General features: G+C 41.2%; 2 protein-coding genes across 5 annotated transcripts in view; both read left to right on the top strand.

The window, feature by feature from the left end:
- Window positions 1–8,766, top strand: part of LOC111872464 (exostosin-2) — an 18,929-nt gene extending 10,163 nt beyond the window's left edge. For all 3 annotated transcript variants that reach the window (XM_023866414.2, XM_033754710.1, XM_023866411.2), the window contains exons 7-11: window positions 1,131–1,314; window positions 2,381–2,547; window positions 5,020–5,163; window positions 6,646–6,774; window positions 7,878–8,766. In XM_023866414.2, coding sequence (XP_023722182.1) covers window positions 1,131–1,314; window positions 2,381–2,547; window positions 5,020–5,163; window positions 6,646–6,774; window positions 7,878–8,099 — 846 coding nt within the window. In that variant the 3' untranslated portion in view covers window positions 8,100–8,766. The remainder of the gene's footprint in view (window positions 1–1,130; window positions 1,315–2,380; window positions 2,548–5,019; window positions 5,164–6,645; window positions 6,775–7,877) is intronic.
- A 2,504-nt stretch (window positions 8,767–11,270) lies between these two features.
- Window positions 11,271–27,171, top strand: part of LOC111872454 (serum response factor homolog) — a 105,869-nt gene continuing 89,968 nt past the window's right edge. For both annotated transcript variants that reach the window (XM_023866392.2, XM_023866391.2), the window contains exons 1-2: window positions 11,271–11,869; window positions 24,610–24,861. In XM_023866392.2, the coding sequence (XP_023722160.1) occupies window positions 11,414–11,869; window positions 24,610–24,861 (708 nt within the window). In that variant the 5' untranslated portion in view covers window positions 11,271–11,413. The remainder of the gene's footprint in view (window positions 11,870–24,609; window positions 24,862–27,171) is intronic.

Here is a 27,171-nt window from a genome sequence, read left to right as displayed (position 1 = left end):
ACAGCCGTCAACGGGCAAAACACCGGAGAATGTGGCGAAAATTAGGGAACTCATTCTGCAAGATCATAGACTGACCATCCAAGACCTCTGCGACACCTTGGGACTAAGTTATGGTACATGTCAACGAATTTTGTCAGAGGAAATGAACATGAGGAGGATTGCGGCGAAATTTGTACCACGACTGCTGCAAAATGAACAGAAGCAGCATCGCTTGGAAGTCTACAGGGAACTTCAACAGCTTCAAGAGGATCCAGGCTTTCTTTCGAAGGTTGTCACTGATGACGAAAGTTGGGTTTATGGCTACGACCCTGAAAGCAAGCAGCAATCGTCGCAATGGAAGAGCCCTTCTTCACCTTGGCCAAAAGAAGCTCGACAAGTCAAGAGCAACATTAAGTCCATGTTGATCTGTTTTTTTGATATTGATGGGATTGTTCATAAGGGGAGAATATGAGGAGAAAACGTCCAGAGAAGTGGCGCACAAACAACTGGGTACTCCACCGTGACAACACGTGACCGCATACGGCTTACATTGTGCAGGAATTTTCGGCTAAAGACAAGATGGCAGTTGTTCCCCACCCACCGTACTCGCCAGACTTAGCTCCATGCGACTTCTTTCTCTTCCCCAAGATGAAAATCAAGTTGAAGGGGCGAAGATTTGATACAGTTGAGGAAATTCAAGTGGAAACGCAAACGATATTAAACACCCTAACAAAGAAAGACTTCCAGGATGCATTTGAGAAGTGGCAGAAATGCTGGGATCGGTGTATGCGCTCCCAAGGGGACTACTTTGAAGGTGATGGTGCAGAATAAGATCTAGGTAAGATGTAATAGTTTTTATTAATATATTTCGGGAACTTTTGGATTGCACCATGTCAGTTACTAAAATGTGAATTGGGATGATCTGGTTGGGGATGGGGTCACATGGGAGCTTTAATAGTCAGTGGTGAACCTCTTAAGTTTCATGATAGCAAGTGTATTTCTTGTATCATCAGATTGACTTGTATTTCTCGTATTAAACTGATGGTCAAAGACCCTGTGACTTGGAGTTAGTCTTCAGTTTGCCTCATCTGGAACTGTGTTGTACTTATTATAGTGTCTCTTGACCGGAAGTTGTTGTTTTGTATTCACAGATGGCGTCCAAGTCTCCACTGTTCTTACAGCTTACAGCTCCACGTTCTCAAGGCTTTACTGCAGTTGTCCTGACTTACGATCGTGTGGAGAGTCTTTTCTCACTCATTCAGAAGCTGGTCAAGGCTCCAAGCCTCAGCAAAGTTCTTGTAGTGTGGAACAATCAGCGTAAGGCACCGCCACACCGTGAGTGGAGTTCTTGTTACAGAAATTTGTACAGTGAAATTGTCAGTGTTGAACAAAAGTTTTTAATATCACACTGAAGAGTATCCATTTTAGTTTATCTAACGCTAGAGAAAAGAGAGGTAGATCCACAGAAAGTGAATTAAAAAGAAGGGAAGTCGTCAGCTTGGAGACAGTGAATGTGGATCAGAATAATTGCAAATGGCTTCCAGTCTTGTTTGGTATAAAGACCATCGAAATTCAACTGGAAATCTTATTTCAGCAATTCCCCCAAGGTCTATTATCATATGTATGTGCAAGCAAACATCAAACTGGCTTTTGTGTGTAAGATGATATCTTATTGAATGATCTATCAAGGCTGTTTGATGATTATCACCATCTGTCAGAGATCAAGAGTACCTTTGTTTTCTGTGAGCAGAAACAAACAAAGAAAGGTATATCAAATAGGCTTTTATATACACAGTGCCCTGCCACATACTGGCAAGACTTCATGTGCATACTCTGTAGACATTTGAAGAAGAAAATTTTCTGTAAATAAAAATTAATCACCGTTAGCAAGTTAAGTGCTCTAGTATTGTGTAGAACTGAATAGAAATCAATTTTCCTTTGAACTTGTGTCATTATCAGCTTCAGAGTTTACAACTAAATTATCATGAACTTCACTAATGAATTATTACCAGTGTAAATGCTTTAGTGTGAATCTCTGATATTCAGAGAACATGCCGATATCCTGATACAGTGATTGCATTACGAGCCGAAGAACGAAATGCATTGGCATTTGCATTGGCATTTGCATTTGCATTGTGTACAAATGTGAAAGGGATTTGACTAACTTTTTGCACAATGAAGAACAACCAGACCCCTCAAATACAATAACCAGTATAGCGGTTCTGGCATGCACACTATACTAGTGCTAAGAGATAATGGTGTTGAATCAGAGTATTGTGTATAGGATGTTTTTCTGTTACAAATGCCCTGTAGAATATGCTTAAGAAATCAGGCCATATGGTGAAATTCTTTCCTTTCTCTTCGTTGTACCCTGTATTTATTCCATTGTTGTGTTCTGTAGCATCAATGTGGCCTAAAATTGGCAAACCATTGAAGGTGATACAAACTAAAGAAAACAAACTGTCAAACCGCTTCTACCCATATGAGGAGATTGAGACGGAGGCCATACTTACAATTGATGATGATATTGTGATGCTGACAGCTGATGAGCTTGAGTTTGGATATGAGGTGTGTGTGTTTCTAACATTATTACTTAGCATATTCTTATGGTATAGTAGGATTTATTTCCAGGAAAGTGCTGTCTGAAATCTACTTTCATCCTATAGAAGCATAGCAGGTTTCTTCTAAAGTTTTTCCTTTAAAATCCAAAAAATCTTACAGTCCTAGACATAAAATATAGCAGAATACTTGAACTGGAAAATTTTAATATTTTATCTTCAGAAACATGACATTAATAATGTGTGTATGTGATCTTAATTTGTAAAATAATTAGAGAATATTTTTCNAGTTGTTAATCTATTGTGCGTCCCCCTTTAATTATTCTACCAGTTGCCATGCCCTTCCAGTACTGGTGCTTGCTATCAGGCCCGTTCTGCCAGCGAGGTCGGCCCTCTCTGGCAGTGGTCCCCGATACTTCCCCATCTACCGGAGGATTTGGAAACTACTTGGGCAGGAAACTTTGCCTAATTTTGCTCAGAGGTCTCCTAGAGACATGAGGATCTTTTACATGCTGTAAATCTACGACACGGGACACACGGCTTAAAGTCCCTCCCGGAGGACTTGTTCTCTGAATTTTTCTGCCCTTAAAAATTCCATGACTTCTGCCGGGTTTGAACCCGCGTACCTTGAGTCATGAGGTGGGAATGTTACCCCTAGACTACGGAGGCCGCTTAAATGGACTAACCAATGGGTATGGAGCTGCAAGTGTGGGCTAAGGCTGTGATAACTCTTTGGTACTTAACAGTACAGTAAAGCCAGAGTTAAAATGAACTGTGGCTGGTAGCAACAAATTTTCAGACATGATTGCCATACTAGGACCATGTTTAAATTTAGGGACAAAGAATTGTCCTCGCAGAGGCTGGCCTACCAAGACCAGATTACTGGCTGATGACATTTTAAGTGACTTTATGACAATATAGCTCATTAAATAAAAAATAGTAGGCTAGAGAATTTTTTAGGTTATCTACATCATTGATGATTGATTGTGCTGCCGTTCTTTCTTTCCGTTGTTCACGTCTGTAACTACTTAGTTAGACGTCACGCTGCAGTCGTTCTCTCTTCCGTTATTATTGGGCGCGCGAAGTATGAGAACTCACCTTAAGTTTATTTAGCATGAGAAACCGTCTCAGGGTCTTGACGGGCCTCGCTTGGACAGGAACACTTTAAATTTTAACTGGAGCACTCGGCTTATAAAAAATTCATTTATTATTGCAATTGTTACTTTACACTGTTTGACACTTTAAAGTAGGTAAGTATGTACGTAGCTTCATAGTTTTACTTATTTTGTGGCAATTGACTAATTAGGTTGCCTTAATTTAACACGGGGAAGTTATTACTTGTGGCCCGTATGACGTCGCGCACTGGTCTGGCAGTCGCACCCGAGGGAGGCCCCTCTTTGAACAAAAACATACATAGACGCTACCATTGGCTAAGCCTATCAATATACTCGCGGTACCAAGAAATCATTTATCTCTCTCTACCTCGAAATTAGCAAACATCACAAACCAAACCGGTAAAGGCAGCCTCCCAGATGCAGCTCCGACCTGTATACTACGTCTCACAATTCCATTATAATGAAGGCTTTAAATTCGGTACATAAAACGGCCACAATTGAATATAACTTGAAGTTACAGTACCAAAAGCACATGGACTCACCATTGAGAGGCAGTGAGGCTCAGTCAGTGTGGTGACTATGCTATGGGTTGGATTACTGGAGGATTAGGATTCGATTCCTGACCAGGGCAGAGATTTATCTGAATAGGTCTGACTTCTGGGATGTAATGCCATATAGTCCTCTGAAAGTGAACAGACTACACAACATTAAATCCCAGAAGCTCTTCAGAACCACCACTGTAAGAATATCAAATTCTACAGAGATGTATCTCTTCTCCTCCATGTCCAGACTGGCTCAGGGGCCCACCCAGCCTCCTATCTGGGGCATAATACAGCCAGAACATGGAGGTGAACGCTCACTTCCATCTACTGTCTTGATTAAGAATGCATGCAGCTGTATTTCCACTTCCCCATACATCTTCATGGTGTGATGCTCAGTAAAGTACAATGGCTGCTTCAACTTTTTACTTCTATACAAACACACACCCATGGATCATATCCTAGCTTTTTCAGTCCATTTCACATCTTCAGAACTTTGTTTCATATTACATTGTCCTTCCAGTTCCTCATTGATTGAATTGACCATGATCCAAGATGTTTACTGGCCAGCATATAATATATTAAGTATGTGTTTAGCCCTGGTGAGCTAAATTACCAGACTGTTTTGTATACGTGATGATCTCAAAATTGCAAAAATTAATTCATGCTGTTACTTGTGTGTTCATGTTTGAATTTATTACTCTGGGCTGAACTACCCAGTGGATTCCTGCAGTGTCATGTGGCTCAACTTGCTTCCGTACTTACTGGTCCATTGATTTACAGTGATAAATATGCAAGCGATTATTTGTTTGGTGGTCCATGGTGCAGGTTTGGCGAGAGTTTCCGGATCGCATTGTAGGATTTCCATCCCGAACTCATGTCTGGGATAATGCCACTCAGCAATGGAAGTATGAATCAGAGTGGACCAATCAGATCTCAATGGTGCTTACAGGAGCTGCATTTCACCACAAGGTACATCTTATGACATTAGAATCATTTTGTGTTTCGGGGGAAAAATGTGTTAGTAATGATTATGCTGCCGGTCACAGTAGCCGAGCAGTCTAAGGCGTGCACTGTCTTCGCTTGCTTGGAATCGGGGATCGTGGGTTCGAATCACACTCAGGGCATGGATGTTTGTGTGCGTTTTTCTGTGTTTGTGTACAGGTAGAGGCCTTGCGACGAGCTGATCACCCGCCAAAGGAGTCCTAGCGTATGTCTAAGATATAGAAAAACTGAAGTGAACAGAGAAGTTCATGGAGGTAGGCCTAGGCCCACTGGGGCTGTAGTGCCAAGGAAAAAAAAATTATTATGCCAATTTTTTTCCTTTAACAACCAGAGGTTCTTTTCCAAAGTACTTTATTCTGAATAAAAAAGGTTGCTGGAATGGAGTTGTCTCAGGTAAGTCTGCTATACTATCTGACTCCATTTCATAATTGTGACAAAATTATCAGAAAATTGGTGTATAGGGTCACTAAAATTGCAGTTTTCTTTATTCTTAAGCTTCGTTTTGCATCATATTTTCACAGTTTTAGTGACTATAGATGGGATTTGGATCAGTAATTGGATTTATTGTACTCTTACAACTCATAACTACAAGTAAGGACTGTGTTCTCACTGTGTTCTGCACATTTCACAAATCACTATAGGACACGCCAGCTCACTAGCTGTTGCTTGGTATGAGATCCAGCAGTGAACATGGTGCTTCCTCTGGGTTCCCGAACTCTTCCAAGCCTCAGCTACTAGCAACAGCTCACAATAGAACCCCAATGGTTATCTAACTGATGGATAACGTGTCCTGCTCATAACATCTCGGCACAGACCATGTATGAAACACTGTTCCTTTGTTGCAATGTAATTGTTCCTTAGCGATGGCATGACATATTCCATTGTGTGCACAGTCGTAGGGATGGACTGCACATAAAACGCAATTTCTCTGTTGTTTACGGGCCGCTGCCAAGTATTAGCCGGCTATTGTGACTTCACACTTCTTGCTTTGAGTGAACATGCTACAATATGTTATGGAGAATCTTATTCAGGTATTATTTTGGTCCATCTCTGACATACTGTGAACACTTCCAGTTATGATACTGTCTAGTCCTGTAGGTGGATATTGATCCTTTATCTTCTGGTTGAAATAAGCTTAGGCTAAAGATGCAGTTCAGTTAGATAGGCAGGCAGCAGGGAAGGTGGTTACTTGGATCCACAGGAGGGGAGATGAGGCAGAATCCAATCCTGGCACTAGGAATGCAGATGAAACATGACACTGTGTCAGCTCACAAGCTCACAGTTTAAATAACCAGTGCAATAAGAACCTCAGAACTTATACTATAATCAGTATTTTCAAGGATTTTTTTTTTTTGAGTTACAAAGTCTCATAAAATTTAGAAGTTTTTTTGTGTGTATGATTCGTAAGTGTATGTATAAAGTACTTAAAGATACTTGTAACATTTTTAGTATTGGAGCTACCTCTACACTACATCAATGCCAGGGAATATTAAAGAATGGGTGGACGAGCATATGAACTGCGAGGACATCGCAATGAACTTCCTTGTCGCAAATGTCACTAGCAAGGCTCCAATTAAAGTGAGTAATCAAATGCAGTGAACTCCCAGTTATCTTATTATCAAGCATCTAGAATTCTTATCCAGTCAGCAACAATTTCAAATAAGATTTTCAGTTTGTATATATAAAGTTATTCAGAAACAAATTTGCCATGTGGGTATATTCACCTGCCAGATGGTGGTTCTCTCACCCACCACTACCACGCATACCCATTCTTACACAGGTGACATAGAAGAGGCTAGTTGAATTTGTAATCATGTTACAATATAATATATCTGAAATCTTTCATCCACGAGTCCACTTTGTTGCCTAGGAAGGCTCACTCAGGAACTAAAGCAAAACTTTGTTGTTTTGACTTTGAATTGGGTTTCTGTAAGAGTTTTTCTCATGTAACTACTGAACCCAATTCCCCATTTGTACCATATATCGGGGATTTATTGTGTAACTGTTATAAAATAAATGTACTGAACAAGAAATTCTAAATGGGTAAGACTGAAGTGTACAAATAGAATGTGCCATAAACAACAAATAGTTTCCAGGACACTGTTTTATTATTCCACTTTGCAGCTGTAATTTAAGTCCGGGCTCCAGTATTTATTTGGAAAAGAAAACATTTACCCTTGTTTTTAACAGTGGTGTTTTAATTAGATGTGTGAGTCTTGAATTGTCAAGAATGAATTGAGAAACAAATATCCTTATTAGAACGTTGATTTTTGAGTCCCAGATTTGAAGAATTTTCAGATACCTTCTTTTGTTTTGTGCAATAGCATGCAAACTACCTGATTATCAGCACTGTAATGTTGGCAATGCTATGCCAAACAGCACCTTTCTTCATTTCTTTGCAGGGCATCAGTGTCTGAAATGAAAGGAGATGGGTAGCACACTTAAGTTCAATATGAAAAAGTGGGTACTGTTGGGAATTGTGATTACAATAAAAAAAATTTGGTCTGAAGTAGAAAATTCTCATTCTCATCCTGATTCTTAAAATTTGTTCAGATTATTGTCTTGAACTGAAAGTCTGTTTCCTGCATATCTAGTTTTAATACAGTGTCTCTTACCGGATTAAAATGACTGCATTAAAATAAATAATTCTTGCATTTAATATCTGCAATGAAATTTTGTAGGTAACACCAAGAAAGAAGTTCAAGTGTCCAGAGTGTACCAACACTGAAATGCTGTCATCTGATTTGAATCACATGATGGAGAGGTCACAGTGTATTGACAGATTTTCCTCTATCTATGGTTCAATGCCTCTCCAAACAGTGGAGTTCCGTGCTGATCCAGTTCTCTACAAAGACAGCTTCCCAGAGAAACTTAAAAGATTCAACGATATAGGAAGTTTATAGGACCTCATTTCAGTAACTTACTTGTTGAAACTGTTCACATTTTGTTACTCTAAGCTATGGCTAGATGTGACTACACCACAATATGCTGCTTAATGTTATATGATTAATAATAGCCTGTAGTTGCATTGGTTAAATAGTCCAGTCAAAAGAAACACCGGTTTTTGTTTTAGTAAGTGAAGTATACAGTAGGAGCCAGGATAGCTGATTTGGTATTGTGACTAAGCTACAGGCTGGGTCACTGAGGAATCTGGGTGCAGTTGCTGATAGGGGCAAGAGATTGTCTCTTCTCTGCAGCAGTCCAACCAGCTCCTAGCCAGTGCCACCAGACTTAAAGTCACTGGGGGCATAAAGTTGATTGCTAATCTCCAGAAACTGCTGAAGAACGCCAGTAGCTGTGCTTCCACTTGTCATAACTGGAGGTATTATGAGCAAGAGGGGTACGGGGTGAATGTTCTGTGTTGTTTGCCAAGAAATCAGTTCTTGCTCATGGAGGGTGTTGTTTTCCTCACTTCAGCCACTCAAATTACAGGATAGCACTTGCCTTGTTTTTCTTGTGTTGTAAGTGGCTTAGTGACAGACTGGAGTGCATCTCAGAACTGGCCACTGGTATGTGTGAACATATTTTATAGTAAATAAAATCTAAAAGTTCCTGATGGTGGTATATTAATACAGTGATCGAATCTTTGGACATTATCCATCGTCCTGTTTTTGTTTAATGTGACATTTTAGAGGCTGAAGATAAGGGCTATCCTTGTAGTATGGGCTCAGCTAAGTAGGCTTTTTACCTGAGAATGGAGAGAGAAGTCTGAAATATCTATTTTAATGAAAATAGAATGATGGATGATGTCATAAAAGTCAGTAGTATTTTGTAAGAAACCGGGGTCTACCTATTTTTATGAGGCTTATTTTGATAGAACAGTCAGTATAGCAACTGGCTATGGACTGGATTCTTGAGGTGTCAGAGTTTGAGTCCCGATAGAGGCAAGATTTTCCTGTTTTCCACATCCTGCAGACTGGTTCTGGGGCTCAACCATCCTCATATTCAATGGGTACTGGGGGTTCTTTCCCAAGGGGTAAAGCAGCCAGGGTGTGAAGCTGACAGCTCACCTCCAGCTAGTGCCAAAGGTCAAGAATGCATGGATCACTACGTCCACACTCCCATACACCATCATGATGTAGTTCTTAATTAGTTAAGCACAAGGACAACTTTACCTTATGAGGCCTGTTCAGATGAATAAAGCTTATACTTCACATGATGCTAAGACATAACCTGCAGTTTAGAGTAGCAGATCTCTGACACTGCATGTGAGTTTTCAGTGTAACACTTTGTGGTCTTCTGGGCTATGGCATTCTGCAGTAACGCATGTGGATACTGATGTTACGTTAGAAGGCCACAGTCTGAGTTCTGGCCATCTTGAAGACCCAGAAATTTATGTACTATTATCTAATAGATATATCTTCAAAATATATCAACAAATAATAGTGTTTGAAAAGAATAAATAGTGTGATGTATGTTAAAGTGTTAATAATGTACACATAATGTATGCAACTGTAATGTAATTTTTGTATTAATGCGTTGTTGTACTAATATTTATTAGTTCCATTTTATATATAGTATATAAAAGATCTGTTATTTAAGTAAAGATAGTTCTGTTTACTTTAAAAGTTCCAAGAATTCATGTTATGGGGTTGGGTATTCACAGGGCGAGCTGGAAAGCGTTACCTTGCCTCCAGACAGAAGTTAGCAAGATTTGGTGAGGACAATGAAAAATGTGTCTTTCTCTGACTGTATGTTCCAGATGCAGTAAGAGTGTCATGGGAGAGGTGAGAAGGATTGTTTGTGAAGGTGGTAGGGCTGAAATGGATTTGTAAATGTATGAATACTGACCAACTGACGGACCATCACATCATTCCCCATTGAGAGGAACAGAGACAGTCTCTGCAACTTTTGCTGAAAATATATGCAGCTGGTCACCTGAGAAGATTTTAATGCAGGATTTTTCCTTAATAGTTTTCCAAGGTCTCCTGAAGATATTTTTGAGCAAGAAAGCACCTTGCAGTTGGGGTTAGCTCTTTTTTATCCTGCCTCCATATCATGGTACACACTGATTGTCTCATGTTGAATTCAGCGCTGCATGTTATTTGGATAGTAAATTTAATTTTGATTAAATCTAGATTGTGCAGAATAAATTAATTCAGAATGTCCAGAGGGTAACCATTCATTCTTTGAATGTTATTCTCAAAGAGTTTATGAATAGTACTGTCTTCTGGGATATAACGCTGTGTAGTCTGTTATAATCGATGCTTCTGGAGACATCTACTGCCTCATGGCATGTATAATATGCCAAAATCAGGTTAAAAGTACTACAACTTTTGCCCTTCCTAGGCTTCGGCAGTGACCAAGGGTACTTAGCCAAGAACGCTCCTAGTTCTAATTCTTGGTTGTCAACTGACAATATAAAACCTGCACGGAAAATTTCCCTGTTATATACATTTTCTAAGTATCCAGGTTACATCTATCACAGATGTTTGCATCACACATAATTTATCAAAATGAAACCCACAGATAGTTTACAATTGTCAGACTAAATAGGCAATTAGTAATAACTGTAAAGGTTTGTAAACTTAATAGTGTCACTTCTTTACACGGGTGTCGACTGCCACGCTATTTTCTGCCATTAACATAAATATATAGTTTCAGTCTATTTTAGGAGAGGAGGGTGGGTTACAACTATTTTTAGGGACAATATGATATTCATCCCCTACTTGGTTATTTTAATCGCGCAGTCATCATTATGTTCGCAAATTCAGAAGGAAGTGAAGTCCGTATCTGTCAACCACAAGTATTGGCCCGAAAGGGTGGATCTTTGTTTACCATATTAGGAGAAGTTTACCTAATTTGGCAACAGCGACTTCTAAATATGGAAGTGGGGCCGTCCTTAGAGCGGGCATTATATCACTCCGCCATTAAGGATTATAGTAAATATTTTTTAAAATATGCAATTTGAGGGATAGAAACGGATCATAAAATTTATGTCGTCATTTTAAGGCGCAGTATGCACTATAATGGATTATTATTGCGTATAAATTTCATTTATGTTCGCGAGGAACTATATTCTTGCTGTAACTCATCGTGCCAGTTGCTCGGCAGTGAAGCACGTAGGTCAAATTACGAACAGTCGTGGTTTGGTGATGGTGCCGCTGCCGTGGTGTCTATGTGATTTGGTGTTTCATGCGTTACATGGAAGATACTTGAGCGGTTCTTACGGTATTGCTTATACAGTGATGAAATAGTAAATCAGTGCTGTGCAGTGATGGATACCCCCACAGGCGGGGGAAGAGATTCCCGATTTAATATCGGTTACAATATGTCGCTTATAAGTGGTGAAACCTCGTCAGAAATTTATGCTACTACAGGCCATAGTAGACCTTCAACCTCATTAAGTTCTGGTGGAGTGTCAAGGCCTTCCATGTTACCAAGTACTTGTGGGGCAGGCATTCAACGTGTTGGGGTCAAAAGAACGTCTTCTGATGTGTGTTTTGACCAGGAAGTGTCAGGTAGACCAAGCATGGCATCGCAAAGTGGGATGGGCATGGCAGAGTGTGGATCAGATATAGGGGATGATAGTTTCTCACAAGCACAGAAAAAGACACCACCACCTAATGGTAAAAAGACAAAAGGCCGTGTTAAAATTAAAATGGAATATATTGACAATAAACTGAGAAGATACACAACATTTTCAAAGCGGAAAACCGGAATAATGAAAAAGGTACGTCACGTGGAGGAATGTTAGCTCTTAAGCCAATAAAAGTAGCAGGAAGTGGTGTGGGCTGTCACACCTGTGGTGTTAGTTAATGTTTTAGATGCTCTCTGACATTTATTCACGTGTGCGTTAATGCCTTTAATATAACATTTTCAAAAGCAGTGTCTGCATCACAGTTTAGTGCTATAACCGCCTGAACAAACATTTTTAATCCTTTATAACAAGTTTGACGTTCAGTGATCCTTGCGGGAGCTTCGTTCCTTCCCCTTGGTTTTCTTTTTACACATATGCAGCTAGTGGAATTCTCATTTTAATTTGCATAGGACAACAGAGACTGTCCGTATGTGATCCTTATATTACGTGGTTGCTAAGAAATTGGTTTGGGGAATCGTAAGAGTTTGGAGACAGACGAATCCTTTAATGGCTCATTTCAGTAAGATTACCATTATTTTTTAAACTGAGAATCGTATATGAATTGAACCTTAATTGTAAATACGGAAGTCAATTTTTTCTCAATTCAGTCGCTCTTGCTACGTACCGGTAAAGGAATTTTGAAAAAGATAGTATAAAATACGGTGACAAATTTGATACGCGTATTTTGTTCGAAGTATTTGCACAGTTTACCGAGAGATGTCGGTAGTTATACTACATGGAGCCCCGTACGAATGTGCTACGGAAGCCCGGATGGGTATTGCCTAGGCCATTTATGTATACACATATGTTTTTTTTTTAAATAAAAAAAAGCAGTTTGCTGTGCTCGGAAAGCAATAAGCAGCTAGTCAAGAAATTCATATCCTTGCCAAACACGAAGGTTCATTATCACGTTCACAAGATACCATCATTGGAATTGCTCTTGAGCTAGATTACTTCGTTTCACATCAACACACTGTTTCTGTGATATCAATTTTAATAATATCCTCCCATCTAGTCCCGATTTTCCCAAATTATTAATTTCAGCCTGATTATACAAAATAAGCGAATATTATCATTCTCAAAGTTTATAGAAAGTCTGTCGAGTGTAACAATTTGTAGGTCACTTTTTATTATTATTTCTGCCTTACATGTTTCGGTTTGACACAACCATCATCAGAGGCACTTGCTATAATTATGGAAACACTGTCGCTTTTTTTGATGTTCACAATTATGTTTGTCGTGTGGACGCTACTACGATATGTTGACGTGTAAAAGCACAAAACATGCTAAGATAGTTGAGTACACTCTCAAGTTCTCACTTTTCATCCGAACCTATTTTTAAGTTAAAACGCTAAAATGTTAAATTATTTGATATAAAATGCTGAACTCCTCCTTGTTAATTCATCCCGAAGATGGGAGACGTCAGCTTGAGGTTGTATGGCTTATGGTTTGATATGTTCCTGTGTGCTGTGTGCTGTTTGTGATTGATAGTGTAGCGGACCAAAATGAAACAATTCAAAATTATCATTCTTTTATATTTCTTGTATACATTTGTTCTTCTAGTTTGCTTTAATGTAATGCAATTTCTGCAGCTCCACTTCCTTGTGTAGCGTGATGCCATTTAATATGGTAATTCAGCGTTTCAGAGGAACACTGCCTCCATCACAATAATTCCTTTATGTTATATTTATTTTTTCTTGTTAGCATGATGACAAACTCTGTAAGGAGTTCAGTGGTTGTTGTTCTCGTGAGGCTCAAGTAGCTTACATGGTTACATTAATTTAGTTATTTTACTTGCACCACTGTTACACAGAATTGGTATCTGAAGGAACCTTGTATACAGTAGGAGAAACATGACATTTGTTGTCGTCTGGGGCAGTGGATGTTGTATGAAGTTGAAATCAGAAGCCGGGACTGTACTTTCTGAATGCTGTGTTGGATGTATTGTTGTGCCTCTGTCTGTGTTTTGTAAGTCAGTCATGCGCCCTGTGGGCAGAATGCAAAGTTTAAGAGGCTTGTTATTAGTAGACAGTGGCTGAAATACATTTCTTGTACACTTAATTACACATGCCTGCACCACAGTCAACAGACATGAACCCATCCCGCTTGACGCTCTGTCCTTCCTACATGATTCTTGCTGGTTGTTATCTTGACTTACTCTTCAGCCCTCAAGATGGAGGCAGTATGTTATTCTGAAATGTCAGACTATACAGGATCACATCCTGCAAATATTTTTCATGGTCACTGTTGTGAGAGCCACAAATTCAGCCTTGTGCCACCTGTAATGCAGATATTATGTTTCTCTGTGCCCCTGTACCACTGGTATTGCACATACCACAATTTGAGGTCCTCTAAGCTGTGGTATAACATGAAGGCTTAAGAATATAGGCTTTGTCATCAACTTTTGAGATTATAGTACAGTAGATATTTAGTGTAAAGAATATTTCTGACAATCATAGCCTTCAGTGAGAATGCTTTATGTTATGTAATATTTGAGGGTCTTGTGGTGGTGAGGAGCCAGAACTACATGGAATCATACCCCAGAAGACCTTAAGCTTGTACTTATTTTAGCAATTTTTATATATAGTGACCTACTGCTATGAAAGTGAATTTCAAGAATATATGGAAGCACAGTTCTTGAGCGTAGATAGTTTAACTGATAGGCTCTTTGAGTGATTTTTATCTTTGCCCTTAGAGAGTTCTTTATTGTTGTTGTTTTTTAGTTCTGACGGGTTGTGGAATATTGGAGCATTAATTCAATAATTTCATGACTTATACAACTTAATTTCTATCAACGGTAAATCCTTGAGAATGAAAGGTTATGGTCATCTGGGCTGTGATCCCATCGAATGAAAATGGAAACAGAATACTCCTCTGAAATATTGGTACCGCTCTGCCAAACTTCACTGCGTTATATGCCCTTAAATCTGGCATGTCTTTGACATTTTTAAACTTAATTGTAAGGAAGATGTTTACATATACATTGGGTGGGAGATGGAATAGCTGTGTCACTATAGTGACGGGCTGTGGGCTGGATGGATGGATACAGGACTGAAAAGGCACCAGCCTAGTCACACATGCGTAGATGAAATGGCATGGAAGTGTAACTTAGATAAGTAGATCAGGAAGAAGTGAAGTGAATAGAACTGATTTAGTATATGGCCCTTTATGGTGACAGTAATGAGCCTCCAGGTTTCATAACATGTGGGAATGTCATGATTAACTTAATAGCTAATGAGTGCTGAAGGAAAGTGTTGTAGTGTGAATTTGTTCTAGTTAACTCTCAGAAGCCTGTAGCTCATCTGAGTAATATTTAAAGAAATCAGTTCCTACCTCACAGGGAACACCCACCGTCTCCTTTGCAGGGACTAGGTAACGATATTTAGAAAAACAATGACAGTTTGTTATAAGAATCATATGAAACACATACTACATACACCACATGGGCAGAATGTAGAGTCTTTTAAAGTAAAATTAGGTGGTATATACAAGGTGCTACAATTTAATTCCCGGAATGGCCCTTTCTAAGCAAAATTTGCTCACCTGTACACTGGCGGCTGCTGTCGCCTTCGAAATACTCTCCTTGTGAAGCTACGCACTTCGTGAGACGTTGGTGTCACTGCCGGAAACAGTCTTGAAAATCATTTTCCGGAATACCTCGCAGTTACGTCACGTTGCGTTGGAATGTCAGCAAATCTTTGTCCCTTCAAGACATTTTTTGTAATTTTGGAAAGAGCCAACAACCGCAGGGGCTAAGTCATGTGGATAAGGTGGATGGTTCATTTTTATAATGGATTTCTTAGTCAGGAACTCGCGAACTCTTAACGCATCATGCGCAGGGACATTGTCATGGTGAGAATCCACTCGTCAGGTCTGAGATCGGGTCTTTTCCTCCGAACAGATTCCCATAACCCTGTCAGCACTTTTAAATAACACTGTTGATTCACGGTTTGTCCTTGTGCAATGAATTCATAGTGAAATATCCCCTTGTGATCGAAGAAACATACAAGCATGGTCTTGAACTGCGAACGAAAAATGGCGTGCTTTTTTTTCGGCCGGGGTGAATACTGTGTTTTCCAACTGCGTGCTCTGGCGCTTTGTTCCGCGTCGTATTGACAACACCACATTTCATCGCCGGTAAAGACCTTATGAGACATCTCTGCATTGCGTAAAAGAACAGATGAAATGTGAAGCGGACGTTTCTGGCCTTCTGTCAAGATTCGAAGCACCATCTTTGCGGAAAATGTTCTCATTCCCAAATCATCCGCAATAATTCGTCTCACTGTTTTCATATTCATATTCAGTTCTGCTGTTGGTCTCACGCCTGATCTTCTGATCGTACCAAAGTTCGTGCTCTGTCCACAATTGCATCTGTCCTTTGCGATTTGGTCTCTCGCTTCTTAGGTCATCTTACACATCTCGCCCTTCCGTGAACCGCATATGCCGTTCAAAGACACTCGATTTCTTCATAGCGTACTCACCAGTCTTCACACAAAACTTGATGTTTATCCGCTGCTCCAGATTCTCGCCACTCAGTTATCCGCCAACAGCGCACCAGGGACACGTGCTGCTTCCTCTGCTGCTTGGGAACGAACGGTTCATCATCGTCTTCCACTATCATTTAACCCTGGACAATCTCTGCAGTTGCCTACGTAACTTCCTTCTTTGAAAGACTGATGGCTATCTCACCTGGCCAAGAATTTATTTGCTTGTTTTGAACCCTGTTCACGAAAACCCTCTTGTACCCTGTCCTGAGTGAATTGAATGCTCCACTTCCCAGATAGCAGTTTTAAGATTATGATCCCATCCATGCCAGACATCCTGCATGGTTTCTTTGCTCGAGGTTTTCCAGCCAAGACTTTGTATTAAATTCTTATCACTTCATTTATGCTACGTGTTCTGTCCATCCAGTCCTCTCTGATGTAATCACACAAACAGTATTAAAAGAACAGTAAAAACAAAAGAGGTAAAGCTATCCCTGTAACAGGCCGTGGATGCCCATGGGGTGTGAGACGTTGAGGCTCTCACATTTTATAGACATTGGGCTCACAGAGGGCTGTGAGATTGTCAGTCTTACGCGCCGGCCGTCCTTTACCCCCAGGAAGATTTCGTGAACCAGCTGACCTCTGTATGTAGCTGTCCATTTCTTTGGCTGTGGACACGTAATGTATTTGGGCAAAAATGTAACAATGGAACAAGATCTTAGCAATATGAAGGCTATGAAACGAGAGCTATGAATTATTGATTTTAGGCATTCTTGGTTTATTATTGATGTCAAATCTACTCTTGGGCTCTCGCACCTTGTGGATCTGGGCATTGTTTTCGATGTTTCCAACATTAATGCATCCTCTGTATTCACGGTCGACCATGAAGATGGAGCCACGATGTGCTTCCGAAACATCCGCAGCATTACTCTAAAGGTGGAGGCAGCGTATACCTCCGGGACGTCAGTAACACTGCACATTCGTTTGGTACAGAACCTGGTAGCAGATTGAACGTCAAGAGCTTTGGAGTCAGTTTAGTTCAGTAATTTGGAAATTAGAGTGACAGTAATGGCTAGTAACCAAACTCCATGAAGCCGCCAGTTGCTCAGATACACAGTTTTCTAGCATTTTATAGAACCCGAATCTTCAGGACTGTGTTTACAAGGGTCTGCAGCTGGGCCCTATCCTGAGCCAGATGAAACCAGCACTTACCACACCATTCGTTTCTCTAAGATACAGCTTAACATTATTCCCCCACCTATATCTGAGTCTTCTGTATACGTATTACTTCTGGCGTAAGGTTCGTTGAAAGTTCAACGGAAATTTGTCAAAAACAAACATCATCAAAAGGCCTAACCGCATAAGCTAAGAGGTTCTTTAAAGACTGCTAAATGTATTCCAATCTACTGTACTTGATAGAATAACAAAATACACGGAGCTGTGCTGCTATTTAGGGGAAATATATTTGGCACAGATAGCCTGTAAAAACAAACTTAATCGAAAATACTTAACCTCTCATTTTCTTCAACTGGAACAGAGCTTCATAATGGTTATTTGTCAGACTTCTACGTAAAACAAGAGAGACGCGTTTCATTCAAACACCGCATGACCTGCCATAACAATCTCTGGTCCAGCAAATGACTGTGGCCCGCAGATACAAAATTAACACTGACGGACACTGTAATTTTCGCCAATACCTATTATTTCTACATTACCGCCCCTCATTGTTTTTCTTGTATACATGTTGCAGTCTTTGTTTGATTTGAAGGTTCCCTGGTATGCCGTAGCGGGCGGGGGGGGGGGAGGTAGTTGTCGGCTTCGCACCGCGCTGAACCGCGTTCTATATGAGGTTAGGCCGTGCGGGATTTGTGATGTGCGAAATGGCACTGCGGAATGTGTTCTCCAAGTAGTTCAGTTTCCCCTGCCAATTCTTAATCTACCAATTACTCCTCATTCATTAATCATCCTATGGTCGACACTTTAAATAACCAACTTGAGGTTCTAACGGTGGTGGTTTCGGCAGTTGGGTTCTGCCGTCTGCACGGTGTTGCAGCCCAGAGGCTTGTACTCTTGCCATGTGCCGGTACGCGGCCCACGTCATTCTGACTGCTCTCAAATGCAGCGAATGGATGGAACCTGTGAAGCAAACTGTCCCCACGTCTAGCTACAGTTTCACCAAATGTATACACAATATAAACGGAGATGAAGGAGGAGGGAAAAGGAAAAGAAGAGCAGTAAGAAAATAGAAACGGGAGATTAGTAGAGCAAGAAAGGGGAGGAAGGGCAGGCATGGGTGGCGAGGGGAGAAGTAATCTGCCCACCCCTCCCCTCCCATTTAAAAAATCGGATGTGATGGAAATGAAATGCACAAAATCGGTAATAAAAATGAAACGTATATTCTTCTGTACTGAATACTCTAGGGCGGCCAATAAAGATAATTTTAAACGGTTTAAACCTAAGTTTGTAAGCGCATATTTTGGTCTCGTGAAAAATTCGTGTCCGCTCCCGTGAGGAGGAGGAGGAGGAGGAGGAGAAGTGAAGTAAAGTAAAGTAAAGCTATCCCTGTAACAGGCAGTGAAGGTCCATAGGGTTGTCAGCCGTACGCGCCGGCCACCCTTTACATATAGAAAGATTCCTGGTACTCATTTCTGTTAGAGGCTGAGTCGACTCCAGGGCCATAGTGTGGCTGCAAGGATTAGGTCTATTGAAAATGATCCAATAACCTCATCGGGAATGGAACCAGCGATCTTCCGGCTTGTAGCATAGTGCCTCAACCAGTTGCGCTACCGCGTGCCCCGAATAATATGAAGTCGGAAGAGAAAATATGAAAATAATTTGGGTGTGAGGGGGTTGGTATTGACCAACCTTGTGGGATCTCCCAGACGGCATGCATATTTACAGCTGGTAACGAGAGTAGCTTTGATGTAGTCGGATATGGTAACGTAATGAAACACAGTACTGGGCGAAATTTGAGACAGTTTCTCGCATGAGTCACTGCTGATACTGCCCTGTATATGTGCGCACCTGAGAGACAATTATTTATCATGCACAAATGACTCCGGGTACGGTTATGGGGCCCGTGGTCGCAAGGCGGTCCGTATGCTTGGGCGCTTACAGAAGCATTTCCATATCGAGGAAAATGTATTTACGTTTAAGAGCATTTTTAGTAATCGCCATACAGTATTCATGATAGAAAATACTTGTATTGTTTTTGGTATATTTATTTCAGTTTTTTTCTTCAGTTTTCGTTATTTACAAAACGGGGGGGGAGGTGTGGGGCACCCTCTGCCGTCGCCCATGTCGGTGATTTTCTTGTCGCGGTGACTATGGTGATTGCTGTCTTCAGGTAGACATTTACCAGCATTTCAGAGGAAGCCGCTGGCTTCACTATCATTCTAACAGGATACCCTGACGATAGAAGTGACACATTCTCCCGAAACGTTGCTAAATGTCTACCACGCTATATGGCGTAACATACCAGAAAACAGTAATTTTGGTAGCTTATGTACGGTTTATATAACACTCTCTTTCCTTTAATGACGTTAGTAGCCCGGGCCAGTGGAGCGTCGAAAGTTACCATGATAGTTGTATATTGAATTAGAAAGGATGTGGAAGGAAACGTCATAGAGCAGTGATTGAGGGAAACCTCAGTCAGGATAGGCGACCTCTGGACCGAGATTTGAACCGAGGGCCTCCCGAATACGAAGCAGTAGTGCTAACCCCATGACCGCAATGTTCGATGGTAAGACAGCGTCAGTGAACCGTTGATAATTATTCAGTTGACCAAGAATCCGATCCTTGGAAAGCGATTCACAAAATGCCACTGCATTGTCCCTGGAAAGCTGTGTCGGGTCAAAGTTGTATCTGGTACAGAGTCGTTACTGAGCGGTTCTGCGCTATTCAGCTGGCGAAGAATTAGCTATGTTTGAGCACATGAAGGTTCATCACCTTGTTCACAAAATCTGACATAGCTACATTGTGTATTCAAAAAAAAATGAAGAAAATTTAATTGGCCAAGAAGTATAATTTGGCAGTTCTGCATAATCTTCCGATTTTGGGATCGTTCTCATCCGATGGTACACGATTCGGCTTGCCGAGCTCATAGTTATTAACCGCAGAAGCCTAAGTTAATTTAAATAACACTAGAGAACAGCCCCTTTAAGTCAACGGTACTCTGAAAGCATTAATACAGGAATCTTATTTGTAATAGGTTATGTGGTTCTAGAGAAGACTAGTGCTTATTAAAAGAAATTCAAATCAAAAGTAGAATCAAATTATTTAGAAGAAACGGCAAAGTTTACAGGTTTTGGTGTAATGAAGGACCGTGTTCAGGCTGTAACATCGTTGAGTTTCAGAACTAACTTACGGGCACTACGTCACTAATAAAGTTTCAGGAAGTAGAATATTTGAAATTGATTCTACATATTGGGGTAATAAAACCAATTTATGCTCAGAAAGTAGCGATGTCGGCGTCAGGGAAGAAGTCCTTAGCAATCTTCTCGGACAAATTAAAAATGCGTAGACCCCCCCCCCCTTGCTGTATAGGCCTTCTATGAAGATACATTTCCGAGTAGATTTCCAACTCATATCTAATATATTACTTTGTCCATCGTCCGATATTCCAAAAACTGGAGAACACAGCGTTTCGGAAACTGGATCTGTTTCCGTCTTCATGTGAGAGTGCAGACACCTGTTCTGTTTGGTCCCTCAGAAAGAACTAACCTCAATCACTGGTCAGTTCTTTCTAAGGGACCATCAGAGTAGGTGTCTCCAGAATCACGTAAAAACGGAGACAGATCCAGTTTCCGGAATGTCGTGTTTTCTAGTCTCTAGAATACCGGCAGATGGACAAAGTCCAAAAACTCAGTAATTCTGAGTGTTATACACCGTCGTCAGAGCCCTCTAGAATCTAATATTTTACCGTTTATTTCCTAACTGGTATGCAACCGAGGTTACTAATGTCATCAGGCGTACATGTACATCGCAGACGATCGTGTTATTTTGTTGCTGAATCCGCTGGGTAGTACCAGGAGCATATACTGATACTTATTTTATATATTCACTACCGTCTCACGTGCAACTCACACTCAAAGTTTTAAAATTCAAAACTTGAAATTTTTAAAAACACTCTCAGTTGTTTGAAGTTGTGCGTCTTTATTTAACACATTTATTGCACAACATGTTTGAGCCTATGTAAGATTTGAGGCTTTCACGGCGGTGACTATGAAGAAAGCAGTCTTCTGGGATTTGGCACCGTGTATATGTGGTGTTAACCGACGTTTCGGAGGAACGTATCGCCTCCATCTTCAGGGTAGAAGGAAAAATATAAGAAATCCGCAAGCGAAGAGACCGTGAGAACCGGTAAAAGCAGACCAATCTTGCGGATTTCTTATATTTTTCCTTCTACCCTGAATGGGGGCGATACGTTCCTCCGAAACGTCGGTTAACACCACATATACACGGTGCCAAATCCCAGAAGACTGCTTTCTTCATGTTTGAGCCTGTTTACATTACAGTTGTTCGAGACATTGCTGTTCGTTCGTACATTGTCATACCTCATGTCGAATTTTATGATTTAAATTTGATTTATGCATAGCATATGTTGTAGACTGGTATATTTTTGTGGTGATGTGTTTCTTTCCGTTATTTCGCGTGTGGATGTTATGTAGGGAGAGTTTCCTCAAATTTGTCTTAGATGTATCTCATAGGAGGTATATGGGCATTATCAGCGTATTTCCCACGTAAACCTACCAGATATCTACTAGAGTTAACCAGTTCGTTTGAAATAGAGGTCTCAACACGACTTTACTGATCTGGTCTGTGTGGACAGCTTGTACTTGTAGGTTTTGAAAATGAAACAAACCTTCCAGATCTGTATAAACTTTCCGTCATAAATGCTAACTACACTTCGCTGATCCACATCGAAATATAGTCAGTACTCGTAGAACGGAATGATAGGCAGAAACAAAGACTGGTCGCTCTTTCGTGACCTACATAATTCACATTCATAGAACCTGTTAACGCACAACAGTTAGTTACTAATGTAACCCGAAATTGTGGAATTTCGGGACTTTCACTTGCCGTTACGAAACTTACATATAAAACCCAGTTCTTACCTCAAAGAAAACAGATTTCGTCTCTACCGCAAAGACTTTTCGGTTTCTGTTTAGCAATGTAGTCGCCGTTTATTCGGAGAATTGTGTGAAACACAAATGCACTTGTGGGCAGAATTCAGTTTCTTAGTGTTAGTGCAAGTGGTAAGTATAGTAACCACTCTGCGTTAAGAAGTTAAGCTGTATTTATAGAACCCGAAGTTTCGTTACTGTGTTCACAGTGAAAAATCATTGGGCCCTGTAGCATATTCTTATAGATTTTAGTATTATACTGTAAATAAACAGTGTCAAAACAAATTTGTTTTAATAAACAGCCACGGGAAGGCTGCAAAGGGCGATTCCTCACGTTTGATGTATTGTTGGTAAAGAAGGGTGTTTGATTGAGGGACTCATCTCAAAATTATTTTTTCTTTTTCCCGATCTCAGGTCAGGTCGTATGGGATTTATGGTGGACAAAGTAGCATAGGGGCCACTTCTCCGAATACTTTGGTTTCCTTTGCCAATTCTCATTCCACAAACAGCTCCACATTCATTAATCATTCTATCAACGACGCTATGTAGTTTCTATACTGAGTGCGTCGTTAGAAAAATAAACTTAAAAATAAGTCTTCTGTTGGCCGGTTTTGCCAGTAACATTTGATATTGGTATTTTGGTCTTTTGGGTTATGACACGGTTTAGGCTGGTGCCTCCATACTGACTTCAGCCCTTAAGATGGATTTCTCCGAAACGTTGATACCCACCTGCCAGACTGCACGGTGTCATTAGCTAACGAATCCACAGTATGAATCTTCACTGCAGTGAAACCCTAAAACCCGTCGGTGAAGAAGCATTTTATTGGAATCCCGTCGTCTTCTGGTTTCTCTCCTGGCTCACTCTTCGACCCTGAAGATGGAGGCAGTGGGTACCTCCGAACTACAAGGCGTTACAACCCACAAGACTGTACTCTTCAATCACAACCTTTGCCAGTGTCGGAGTATATCCGCTTGCCAAATACTTCCTTCTCAGTTCAGTTCGGTTTGAGCAGTTTACCCTGACGTTTCGGGTGAGGGGTGTTGAACCCGAGAAGCGTTCGTAATACGAATGTCTGTATGTGTGGGGAAAAGGTAAAGCTATCCTGGAAGGGGCCGTGGAGGCTGTAGACATTCGGCTCACAGATGACGGTGATGTGTGACTCGCCCCAGATGAAGAGAGATTGCTACTCATTGCCGCACGTACCATGTACTCGAGACGTTTATGTCGTTTTTCCTCGCCCCTCGAAGAAATGCCGGAATGGCAGCTTAAATTAGGTTGCGACACATTTATTTCCACATCTTATTTCTTTATTATTTATAAGTTGTCTCATTTCAGGTGTACTGGCTTCATGACGTTACGTGATAAAGGCTTGTAATCATAAAGTTCTTGTGTCGTTTTATTTTCAGCGGATATAGACTCCTTTAGGTTAATTTTCTTGTATTTGTATAGGTGCAGTGTGTTTTCCATTGGCGGCATGGTTGTATTTATGTTGTTGCGCCGGCCCTGACCCTCAACTTGTGTTGGTGAGCCGTCGGTTATGGAGAGTGAACGTGTGAAGCTTGTGACGCGTGTCTGGGGGATACCCGATCGAATTTCGCCCAACAAATCAAGTGCTGACTTTATTTGTTTTTTTATTATTTATTTATTTTTTACTTTCTTCAGTCCCTCCACGAATATTCTGGGATAATGCCTCATGTTAGGCCATAGCCGTTTCCTTTCACATTCTTTTCAGATCATTAAATGATTCAGTCATTCAACGTGCTGCTTTTTTTTTTTTTAATGCTAGTGGGGTGAGACTAAGTCCCTTGAGCTGCGGCCACTTCTGGCCTATTGTACCAGCCCCAGATGATAGGTGAGGGTGATTGTGGAGCAGCTGGTTACTTACTGCCACAATTGGCAGTATCATGATCGGCGTTTCACCATGGCGTCGTGGTTCAGTCCTGGGTGGGTTCGTGTTGGATTTAAGGCGAACGAATTGACACTGGAGCAGGTTTTCTCCCGGTATGTACTTCCGTTTCTTTTGCCAATTCTCATTTCAACAGATGCTCTGTTTCACGATCCGGGGCTGGTAAATTGGACCATTTACGCCAAGTACCAAGAAGCTAGGAATAGAGGAAAATACAGACAGCGCCGTAAAACAAACCACAAACGATTTGTCCTCCCGTTCGATGCTATATAGGCAGCCATAAATGAGAATAAACAGTGAGGTCTTACTGTTGGCAGGCATACGAGCTGTCCACTCTGACGGGCACTCAGGTGATGCTGCTAGTTGCCTCGGAAACCGGCCACGTATACACGTTTGCAACACGCAAGCTGCAGCCGATGATCACGTCGGAGGCAGGCAAAGCCCTCATCCAGACGTGCCTGAATTCTCCAGACCCCCCTCCGTCTGGTGTCGGTGGTGACCAGCGTATGTCAGCGACGGGGTTCGAAGAGACGGAACTCACGTACAACATCGGAGACGACGAGCAGAAAGTAAGACAGCTAGTGTACTCGCCACATTCCCAACACATGGGGGGTGGCCCGCCGCAGCAACATCCGCACACCCAGCACTTCCAGCAACACCCTGGCTCCCCCCACCAGCACCACATGATGGCCCCTCCCCACCCTCATACCCAGTCACCACCCTCACATCTCATCCCCTGTTCCAGTCCAGGCCCCATGATGGGAAGTGGTTACCAACAACCCCCACACGTATCCTGCCCATCGCCACTGCCCCCTCATACGGGCTACCCCCCACCACACCCCCACATGTCTCATTCACACCCTCAGCGGTAGTTACTATGTAGTGTCCTTGCATGTGCCAGCCATTCAGTGCAGTTGTGAAGTTGCATACACAGAACGAAAGGAAGGACGCCTCTAGGCATGCCATGTACGTTGTTGAACTGCTTGTTGTATTGAGACATGTAATGATAAAATGTGAATTTGCGTTCACAATTTTTTCTTTGGTGAAATGAAGTTTTATAGTCCCCTTATTAAGATGTCATTGGATCCAAAATACGCACAAAATAAGAGCATCCAAACAAATGAGATAAATATTTTCTATAAGATACAGTTTTATTTTTCGTGTTTTTGAAAAATTTTGCCGAATAAGTGAACTAGCTTTTATGTTGAGCTCATTTATATGAACACTTTTTAATCAGCTTTGTAGGTAATTATGAGAGATATATTTTAAGACATACAGAGTGCAGTGTGGTGGGGAGGCTTGTAAGAATATTTTCTGCTGTAAGATGTGGGGAAATATCGGGTCCTTCTAAAGGACGTTCAGACAAGTATTTTGGATCATGGCAAAGAAGACTTACTTTTTCTCTCCGTATCTTCTTCACACTGCACGTGCCCTGGTGGAGCACTGCTTTTAGACATTGTTCATGCATGCATGCAATAGTCTGCCAGCATAGGTGAGCTGCTTTCGCATTTGTAAAACGAGCAAACACATTGCCCAAATACTTGAATTAATTAAGTTGCTGAGTCACTATTCCAGTACAGTTGTCCCACTTAGAGCAAATCGTCAAGCTATGTAAGGAGTTCTTAAAATCTGAAGATTATCACGCCTTGTATTTTGACAGATGTACGGATACCAGTGTTTCAGAAGGATCTGCTGTCTCCATCTTTCATTCTGAAGATGAGAGCAGGAGGTTCCTCCAAAATGTTGGTACCCATCAGCCGTACCTCGCGGTATCATATCGCAGAGAACAGTAATCTTCATAGTCATTGCTGTGAGAACCTCAGATTCTTCTTAAAATGCATTCGGGTTTGGTTCCTGAAACATGAGTTTTTCTCACCTAACATCTGGGCACAACTTTATTTGGTCTCTTGTGAATTTTAGTAATCTCTGTTACAGTCTCTGTTGTGCCATAGCTCAAGTGGTTAGTCGCTGGCTTCCCACTGCGGCGGCCCGGGTTCGATCCCGAGTCTGGTCAAGTGGGATTTGTACTGGACAAAGTGGCGCTGGGGCAGGTTTTCTCCGAGTACTTCGGTTCCCCTGCCAATCTTCATTCCACCAATTGCTCCACAATCACCCTCGCCTATCATCTGGGGATGGTACAATAGGCCAGAAGTGGCCACAGTACAAGGGACATAGTCCCACCCCACTAGCAATAAAAAAAATACAGTCTCTGTTGTGACAGAGTTTCTTTCATAAGAAGGGAAATTGGGGAACTTTTTCAAAAGGTTTCATTGATCGATAACTGAAGTAAACTGAGTTAGAAATGTGAAGTGCGGACAGTAAGGGATTTAAAAGCCTGAGACAGAAGTTTGACCAGGTCAGTCATATCTTTCTGATATCCTGGCAGTATGTTGCCCCTTGCATGGGTGAATAGCATTCTGAGGTTCACTGCTGACGAAATTGTGAGAGTGTAGAAGCCATATAGTGGCATGAAGAATTTGAGCAGTGTGTTTGCTGACTGCTGACTGTGTGCTGTTTCTTCTATACCGCTCTAGTAGCAACGTTTAGAAAAGAACCATTATCTGGAAGTGTTTCAATTTAAAGTATAATTCAGTGAAGACATGTTTATGAGCTTCTTGCTCAGATAGTGATATTCTGTGCCAGGTCCGTTGAGGGTAGTGCCCCAGTGCATTTCTGAATGTTAGGGTGTCATCCTGACACCTGCTTCAAAAGTAGTACATCAGATATAAATAAATTACAGTTTATTTACCGCTTTCATGAACTGTTTGTCATTCAGTTTTGTGTTTAAAAGTGTAACGTTATCATCAGGTAACAACAGACCAGTTTTGTATCATGATTCATGCCCATTCAGCCCCATTTTTTTCTACCCGGAACTTCTG

The sequence above is a fragment of the Cryptotermes secundus genome, unplaced genomic scaffold, assembly GCF_002891405.2.
Source record: "Cryptotermes secundus unplaced genomic scaffold, Csec_1.0 scaffold505, whole genome shotgun sequence".
In the NCBI taxonomy this organism is placed as follows: domain Eukaryota; kingdom Metazoa; phylum Arthropoda; class Insecta; order Blattodea; family Kalotermitidae; genus Cryptotermes; species Cryptotermes secundus.
This window is presented reverse-complemented; position numbering and strand designations above follow the sequence as displayed.